Below are 9,383 nucleotides of genomic sequence, written 5' to 3' on the forward strand. Positions count from 1 at the left end.
ATCACTTCACAATGTGCAATACCTTAAATTTCCAAAAACTTAGAGGGAGTTTGGTACTTTTACTCAAGTGTCTAACCCCTGAACCAAGTAATTATTTTTGTGTTAAACTTTTACATACAAACATACGATACAATCATGAAATATCTTTAATTTTAGACTGCACACATTTATGACTCCATGATTTAACACTTAATTCACAGACGTCTAGTTTTGATGGAGTGTTTCTACACAGAGATATTGCAGTCTTTATTAGACTATTTGAATACTTTTCTTCACAGTAAACGTGTTGAAAAAAAAGGCTGACTTTTAAGCCGGCCCTCATGACCCCGTTTTCCTTTGCGGGTGGATGTTTCAGTGCTAAACACAAACACAGCAGGGAGAAAGTCTGTACAAAGGAAAAGAAAACAGTTCCCACTAACAGACGGACCCTGCAGCTGTCAGCAGGTGCTGTTATCTCATAGCTTTCCAGTGTGTGTGTGTATATATATATATATATATGAAGACATGACATTTTCGCATTAAAAGGACGTTTTTCTTTACTTGAACTTGGATTTTTTAAAGGTCATCAGAAAACAAAGAGAGAGAAACACTATCCTCCTGCTGCAACAGCCGAATGTTCACTTCAGCCACAAAAATGAACCACAAATGTTTTCTGTGACCAATAATAACAGTCAAAATCATTCTTAGTATAGCCTCTTAGTTGGTTTTTCAGTTTTTACTGTTCTAACATGCACAGAGAAGAGGAAACAGCGTTAACTTGTAGTTTTAAGAAGAATATGGATGTGAAACCGAAAGTGGAGTTTTTACCCTTTCAGAGGAAAAAAACAAACATCTGAGCTAAAAGATTAATTTGTCCAGTCAAGAAGCTTTAATGATGATTCAGAGGACTGTCTTCAATTCATAAAGTGACAAATTAAAAAACTATAGATTATCCACAACATTTTAACAGGAAACTGGAAAACTAACCGGAGCTATTTGATCAGGTGTGACCGTGTTTGAAGTTTTGAGGTTTTAGTGGAGCTGCAGTCACGAACAGGTCAGTTTGCAGAAACAACAAAACACAGAATGATATAAAAGCTATTATTTACTTTTTTGTACATGGAGAGATAAAGACATCTTCACTGTGTAGTGCAATGATAAAGGCTATCAACCGTATACTTTTCTTCTTTCTAGAAACTCACCGATGGCTCCAAAAGGCCTTCGGTGATCAGCACCAGTCACATCGAAAAGGTTACAGAAAAGGTTAGTAAGTCTTCAATATAGTCAGAAGACTGTTTTGAAGTTTTACTTACTTACTGATATATTCTAAACATAAAACTCTTCAACAATAAGTTAAAAAAGTGCAGCATCAGCCAGAGAAAGATCACAAAGCCTCTTTGATGAGAGAGGAGAGTCTCCTGAAAGCCTGCGGAAAGATTTTAGACATTAGAGTCAGTCAGTCAGTGTGTGTGTGTGTGTGTGTGTGTGTGTGTGTGTGTGTGTGTGTGTGTGTGTGTGTGTGTGTGTGTGTGTGTGTGTGTGTGTGTGTGTGTGTGTGTGTGTGTGTGTGTGTGTGTGTGTGTGTGTATACCTCATCAATCTGCTCTGGTGTGGAGAGAGAAAAGGCCGCTCTGACGTAGGGACAGGGGTCACTACTGTTGATCATGAACACGCCTCCAGGAACCAGCAACACCTTTAGTGCACACACACACACACACACACACACACACGACTGACGTTACTGAATAATTTCATTGCTTTCTGTGTTTTTCACAGTATTTACACGACTGATCTGTTCTTGAATCCAAGGGCACAGAGAACGATATTGGAAAACTGTTTTTTGTATTTATCAGCAGTTGTTTGTGTTACGTGGGAACATTCAGGACAGCAAAATAAAATAAAAATGACGACAACTTGACAAAAATAGATTTTTAAGCCACCAGCCATGAAAAAAGTCCTACACGTAAACCACAAAATACACCTCAGTGCTTGTACAGATGAAACAAATGAGATATAACGTTTTTTATTTTGCCAAAATAACAAACTATTCCTTTCTTTTTCTTTTAACATAATATATTTATTGGTTTTGGCATCACACCACACTCCTCACACCCTCAGTGTCCAATATTCAGGGGACAAAAGACAAAGAGAATAAGTACTTTTTGTGGGTGTTGTCATTTTATTTATCAAGTTCACTCATTAATTTCAGCCTGATCACTTTTCAGGAATAGGTCCCACATTTCCCTCTGACCACACGAGTTAAAGTCACCGTTTCCTGTAACCACATTGCAGGTGTTGGGCCGTTCATGCAAAATATTCCTTTAACAGCTTTCAGAAATATTTCTACTTATTACAGCTTTGAAGCAAAGATAAAGCTCTGACGGGGATTGTCTTGGTAAATTAATTTAAGATCTGAGGAGTTGAGACAAAGACTCTGGAGTCTTTGCTATTTGCTGTGTAGACATTGTTAAATGTCCTGGACTGGAGGAGAGAAGCCTTTTGTGCAGACCTTGGAAAAGCCTGATTGTACCCACTGTTGTTTATACACCGCTATTCAGCTATTCGCTAGCAGGGATTTACAAACCGAGTGTGTGTGTGTGTGTGTGGGAGGGGAAAACGGTCGGTTGCCAAACCCACTCACAGTGTGCATAATGGCCACTTTACATGCACCATCCTACACTCTATTCACACACAAAACCTGCCTCGCCCCTGGTCTAAAACATCTGCTCACAAACAGTCCGACAGAGAGACACAGAGAGGAAAAAGCACTGAAATGCATTCCAGGTACCTGCTGTTGGCGTATTAGAGTACAGCAGGTGTGTGTTAACCATCAGTGGACATAGTTAATAGGGTTTTTGTTCCATAATAAATCACAAAAAGAAGGATTGAGCTGAAATACAATGGGACTGAGTTGTGTGTTTGTGCGTGCTGACCTCTTTCTCCAAGGCTTTCTTCATAATGAGCTGCTGGGTATCAGCTATGCCCTTTAGTTTGATCCACAGGAACATGCCTGCTGATGGGGCGTGCCACTCTGCAACATCTATACAAGCGCACACAGAAATACACACATTAGGAGAAAAAGGAAAACCCTGGGTGTGTTTTCTGAGTCATAATCACAGTCACGGTTTTCCTCCTGTGGTCTAAAAAATCTTTTCAGCTAAATCTAGATTGCACATAATCTACTGAGGTAGTTTACACCTTCACAAATGTAGTGATTTTTGTTACAAGTGGCATGAATCCACTTGAATAAATATGGAACATGTAGTTCCTCAACTGGTCACTAGGTGGTGGCTCCAGGACACCTCATACTGTCCTGTTGTGACTCAGACAACCTCGACTACTTTTATAACTTTCCGAAGCCAACAATCTGACGTCCACACCAACTTCACGCTGTGATTGGCCTGCTGTCATATCTGCTTAGAAACTACTGACATGATAGAGACAATTTACAGTACATTAAACTCAAAAGGCAAAAAAAATTACCATTCAAAAGGCGATGCCCTACGGTGAAGATAATGCGTTTCTCTAGTTTTCCACAAACCTTTGAGCCACTTGTCTGCAGAGCTGATCATGGCATCGCGCTGTTTCCTGTAAAACTCAATCACCCTGTGAGAGGAAAGAAAACACTTTGATGCATCGCTGCAAGAGTGGCTGTGTTATCTAGGAGGCACTGTGGGTGTTATACATGGATCTCTTGGTTTATTTAATTAGTCCAACCAGTCATACGGGGTAGATGTGGCTGCACAGTGGCATTGTGGGAAGTGACATACCCGTCTATGTGTTGGAGGAAGCCTTCTTGGCCCCAGCTGTGTAACAACTGTGACACCATGAGCTGAGAGGAGGAGGCAGGACACAGGTTACATAATGTAATGACTGGCACATGGAACAAAATAATTTCACTGTAAAATGTCCCTGCAGCAGATAATCCACATTCAGATCTGTATCTGGATTAGTACAGCAGTGCATCTGGAGCAAAACAAACCTTCTTTGTTTCACAACAGAGCCTTTAAGTGTTTGTTTTGGCCTGTTCATGTTTCCAATGTGTCATCACATGAAAGAGAATGAACATTTTGTACATGCAGTTTTAATGCCAACATTTTAGTCCAGATTAGATGAAAAAGCAGAGGCGAGGATTGAATCAGAGGCGGATGACAGCAGATCCTAATTAATCTCTCCTTCCTTATTAAAACCTCTCCGGCTACTGCTGAGTCAGACACACTGCAACTTCTTATTTTGGCTGTAATGTGACAAGACGCCCAGTCTCACTGGTGAGTTTTGTGTTGGCGCAAATCGGATGTGCCTGAGGGTTGGAAACAGCAGCTGACAGAGTGAACAGAGTGACTCTGCTCGAAAACATGCTCGGCATATGGAGAGCACGCATAGCCGAACCTGCCTAATGCGTGCTTCCTGCTGCATGGTGAAGTCCTGTGTCTGTTCTCCAATCTTTTGCTGTATTTTTTACACCATTTAGATGCCAAGTCGATGGAGGTCGTCACACAGAAAGCCTCAAAGGTATTTTCTGTGACATACAACAAAATTTCTGCTTTTTTAAAAAACTACATTCATTGAGTAAATGCAGTAAACGATCTCAAGTTAAACTTTCCTCTTCACAGGAAAAAATGTGAATCAATAATTGACAGAGTTGCAGCCAAAAGCTGTTTGCAGTTAACCAGTCATGCAAACTGTTTAGGCAGGGTGTGGTGGTGTGTAATTAAGTTTTTGTTCACCTGTGTGAAGGTACTGGTGTGCATTGTGGAGGCTTGGATGTGCAGCACCACCCTGTCAACCAATGGTTTGGGTCCAGTCACGAAGCCTATCCTCAGCCTGAGACAGAAAGACACACAAAGACGTAAACATGCTAGTGTAGTTATGCATAACACTTCTACCACAGGGAGACATCGTGCACCTAATGTTTAGCCTGAAATTAATTGAAACATTGAATCATTAAACTAAAAAAAATGGCCCTGGTGCACATCACAATTCTTTTTATTTCCTTGTATGTGGCTCTATGTACCAGCTGAGTTTGTGTTACCTGGTCTTTCAAAGTAAAATATTCTTAATATGAAATGACTAATTAAGAATTAAATTCATAAATGCAGTCTCTAATTCTGATTTGGCTTTCCTGACTGACAAGAAAGAAAATGTGTCTACCAAAAACAGAACAAATTATCCTTATCTGTGAGGCTCTAAGCATAACAAATCGTTATGATTTTGTCAAACATCTGATTTCTAGGACTTTAATCTGGTAAACTTAGTTTAGTTATTTTAGTTTAAGATGCTTAATGATGTAAATGTGAAAGAATGTGTTTGTAATATTGTTAAAAAATATGATGCTTAGTGTTTTTACAGTCTAAAAGTCTTTCTCGGACGACATCCTTTCCTCCAGCTCAGTGTCTTTGCCCAACACATCCATGCAGATTATATAATTGCTTACTTAACAAAGTTTCCAGTTTCTCTTCAATGCAACATTATCACTTTTTTACGCTTTTATAGGCTGCTGAAAGTGGAAACAACTCTGATCATGACAGGTTAAGAAAATCAATTAATAAATGGCTTAGATGACGGTTAATGTAAATATACACGGACAGGCACAAAGTCTGAGGCACACTACTATCTAAGATATGATTGTATGCTTAAGAATTAGGATTTCAGACACATCCTGTTTACAGGATATCAGGCCCTGACTCGCTAAAGGAAAAGCACAAACACTGTGAGAGCAGAGCAGAGTCAACAAATCTTAAATAATAAACAGTCGAGCTTCACACACACTGGGTTTACGCACACACACACAGATTCAGACACACACCCTGAAGACAGGATCTTAGAGAAGGAGTCTGTCCTGATGATCCTCCCGTCAACATCCATGGAGAGAAACGTGGGAGCCCACGGCTGCCAAATAAACAAGACAAATCATGAATCAGTGTAGACTGTAAACTTAAGTCATGGTTTTCCCACTGACACTGCTGAGATCAGATCATAGCCTAACAACAAAGGAGACTAAAGAACTATTTTACCTCTTTAAATGACCCAAAAGAGGATGTGAGTGAACTCTTTGTACCTTGTCAAACTGCAGGAAGTAGTACGGGTCATCCTCGATGATGAGCATGTCGTACTGCCTCGCCAGCTATTAGAGAGACGTTAATAGAAAAGGACAGAGTGACTCTGCAGGGAAATCAGCTTCACAACAAGCTCTAATTAGTAGAGTCAGAGTTTCCCCAGCTGCTTTGCATAAATCAGGCTGAGAGGGAGTCAGAGTGATTCATGAAGTGCAGCTTCATCTGCAGTGAGTGCATGCAGTCATATCTCAGTCTGAACGAGTGACTTTCCAGGGGAGACAAACCTTGTACACTTCCTCCTTCCGCTGAGCCGTCATGGAGGCACCGGTGGGGTTTCCTCCGTTTGGGATGGTGTAGAGGATCTTGGGAACGGTACTGTCGGGCTTGTGGACCTCTGAAGGGTCCCACCGAGACAAAACCTCCTTCAGCGCTGCAGGTATCATGCCGTGCTGATCGCTGGGAACATTGATCAAGTTGCAGCCGAGCGGCTGGAGCTACAGAGGAAAAATGAAAGTTGGATGGTTACAGGAGATTGAGTAAAAATTTAAGTTAATTTTTGAGTTGTTTTAAAAAGAGAAAGTCCTCTCACCGCCGCGAGGGTGCCTGAATACGTGGGTGCATCCAGCAGAACGTTGTCTCCGGGGTTAACCAGCATCTCAAACACCTAAAACAGCAGACAAACGGGACTATTTGTTATGAACATGAATTTCCAAGTTAACACTGGAGTTAAAGGGGTTTAAATAGAAATAATCTGTCGCCAAATTAGACAGATTATGTGTAATAATGTAATGATATTACAATGATGTGATTTCACTGAAAAATGTTTTATATGCTCTGAGCATGAACAAATATCTATTCATACACATCCCTGTCAGACAGACTATCTACAGAGATAATGCATCGTTTTCTGTAGACGTCTGAAACATGACTTCAATTCAAAACTATGTTTGTAAGCAATTCTCCTAAAATCACGAAAAGTACTGAAGTATTAAGCTGATGAAACACTGTAATCGTGTGTTTTTGAGTTGTTAGAGGATCTTAATGACACTAACGTCTTCATGTCCTTATGCAAACAGCAGGAGTGAAAGTGAAGAGCTGCATCACGGCTGGTGGCAACTGTACCTTACAGAGCCCCTCCTGGCTCCCCGTGGTCACACACATGTCCATCTGGCCGTTCTCGGGGGTGTAGCCAGTAGTCGGTGGGTTGTGGAGGTTCTTCTGCAGGTTCTTCATCCACGTCAGCAGCTCCGGTATTCTACAGGAATGGAATTAGGACTTTTTCGAGACTTACTGCACAACAGACTGTAATAACCTGTGTTTTTTTTTACATGAATACAGTACATTTCTGTTGCGCTACATCCCACCAGTATTTAAATATCCAACCAATGCTCAATTTAGACAAAAGAAAGGTCTTTGCTTTGCAAAACATGTTCCACATCAACATAAAACTCCAGAGAGATCTGAGCGCCAAACTCTGAAGAGCTGTGAAGTTGGACATGAAGGTGTGTGGGTTTAAAGTCCAGATTTGTCCTTTGTGTGTTAACTTTCATCATTATTTTTGGGGGCATTTCATGCATTTATTTGATAGCAACAGTGGAGATAGATGACAGGAAATGAGGGAGAGGCAACAAATAGTCTCAACTGGATTCAAAAGAGAGACATTGCAGCCCATGTCTTAATGTGTCTTAATCTTTATGCGCCCCATATAAACCATCTCTAAAGTTTACAGAAGTGCTGATGAAAAAGTAATGATCGCCTTTATCTAGTATTTATCGGCACATTTTAATGCCTCTCTTCATGTCTTAGGAGACTGATTTTACAAAACAAGTGTCCCTGTGTTGATGTCTCACCCATTAGAGGCAGAGTACTGCAGAGCCCTCTTCATCGCCGCCTCGTCGAAGGTGACCGTCTGTCCGTTCTTCACCGTAATGGACGCTGACTGGAAGGGGAAGGTGTTGGGGTTGGGCGCTCCTCCAGCCAGCGAGATCAGGGACGGAGGTGACCGCTGCTGGAGCTCGGCTTACGGAGACAGAGAAGAATGTGGTCCTACGTTAAGAGAGTGCTCACAGACATTCAGCTACAACCCCCAGTATAAGCTACACCAACAAAAAAACCTTAGAAGGGAGTTATTTAATATCTTGCTCTCAACCAGTAACCAGTGAACACATCTGGAGAGTTTGCAGGTGAAAAAATAGTAGATTTTTAGCGCCAATACAGATGACTGACTGTAAAGAAACTGTTTCTAAATTACCTCAAATATTTCTTCATTTAGGCTGAAACAAGGTAGAATTTGGTTGTAATTAAGGCATTTATTTCCCCCACTTAACAAGTATGTGTTTGATCTTGCTTGGGCTGCAACTAACAATTACATTATCCATTAATGGGCCGATTGTTTTCATAATTAACTGATTCTGTGGTCTATAAAACATCAGAAAATAGAAGTAAATGTCCATCACTGCTTCCTAAAGCCCAAAATGAAACCCTCAAATTGCGTGTTTGTCCAGTCAACAGACTAAAACCCACAGATCTTCACTTTACTGCCTCTTAATATAAAATCGTGAGTATGTTCAGATGAGTTATTGAAAATGAAATGCTCACTCAGCATCCTGATGGGGGAGGGCTTCCTGGCTGCGCTAACAGCTGTCAGAAACCGGGCGTAATTCATGATTCCTGCAAAATTATAAAATCAGATTAGTTTCTACTCACACACAGATGAATACATTAGATTTTTTTTCATTCATTCAGGTTCCGCCTGTTGCTGAAATGCCTGAAAACAGTTAGCGACGTCTTATTTCAGTTTCTATATAAAACAGTGTAACTTATTAAAAGAATCCCGTGTAATTAATTCCCATTTTCAACATGTTTGCAGGCAGATTAACGTTAAATGTTTGGTTTGCGTTAAACGACGGAGTTTAAGTTTATCAGAGCAGCAGTAACGTAAGATGAGTAAACAATAAATTGTGTTAAAGTGAGCTAACGGAGACAGAGAGACTTTGGGACACTACAATGACTTTAAATTTAATAAACTTAGCAGTAGTTACGGTAATGGCTGGACCACGTTCAGCTGTGTAACTGACCTTGCGTATCTCAGCTTCACCGCCCCGGGGCATTCTGGTTAATGTATTTCTTGCTTCCTCGAAGCATCGACTTCTTACTGTGACGCTCGCTACGTGAACTACATTACCCAGTCTGTAAAACAAAAACACAATCATACCGAGCGAGTATCTTCCTACGTTTTTAATGCTTTCTTGTTTAAGTTGGAGTCACATAACTAGCAAGTTTAATTCGCAATAAAGAAAATGGATGTAAATCTTTACCGCTGTGAAGTCCCTTACGTTAGTTGCCGGG

The 9,383-nt window shown here is 40.7% G+C and overlaps 1 protein-coding gene across 2 annotated transcripts; it reads right to left on the minus strand.

Annotated features, from left to right (window-relative positions):
* Positions 1 to 1,066: 1,066 nt before the first annotated feature.
* aadat (aminoadipate aminotransferase) lies at positions 1,067 to 9,207 on the minus strand. Of its 2 annotated transcripts, none has more exons than XM_070854660.1 (14): positions 9,113 to 9,207; positions 8,634 to 8,705; positions 7,886 to 8,054; positions 7,158 to 7,290; positions 6,625 to 6,699; positions 6,320 to 6,529; positions 6,038 to 6,103; positions 5,786 to 5,868; positions 4,707 to 4,803; positions 3,750 to 3,811; positions 3,521 to 3,585; positions 2,913 to 3,019; positions 1,571 to 1,672; positions 1,067 to 1,405 (listed from the first exon to the last, which is right to left on the minus strand). In XM_070854660.1, the coding sequence occupies exons 2-14, from the start codon at positions 8,698 to 8,700 to the stop codon at positions 1,364 to 1,366; spliced, it is 1,278 nt and encodes a 425-aa protein (XP_070710761.1). In that variant the 5' UTR covers positions 8,701 to 8,705; positions 9,113 to 9,207; the 3' UTR covers positions 1,067 to 1,363. The 2 variants fall into 2 exon arrangements, with proteins under 2 accessions (XP_070710761.1, XP_070710762.1); XM_070854661.1 differs by lacking the exon at positions 9,113 to 9,207 and adding an exon at positions 9,077 to 9,112.
* Between the last annotated feature and the right edge of the window lie 176 nt (positions 9,208 to 9,383).

Source organism: Pempheris klunzingeri, chromosome 23 (genome assembly GCF_042242105.1).
Source record: "Pempheris klunzingeri isolate RE-2024b chromosome 23, fPemKlu1.hap1, whole genome shotgun sequence".
Classification (NCBI taxonomy): domain Eukaryota; kingdom Metazoa; phylum Chordata; class Actinopteri; order Acropomatiformes; family Pempheridae; genus Pempheris; species Pempheris klunzingeri.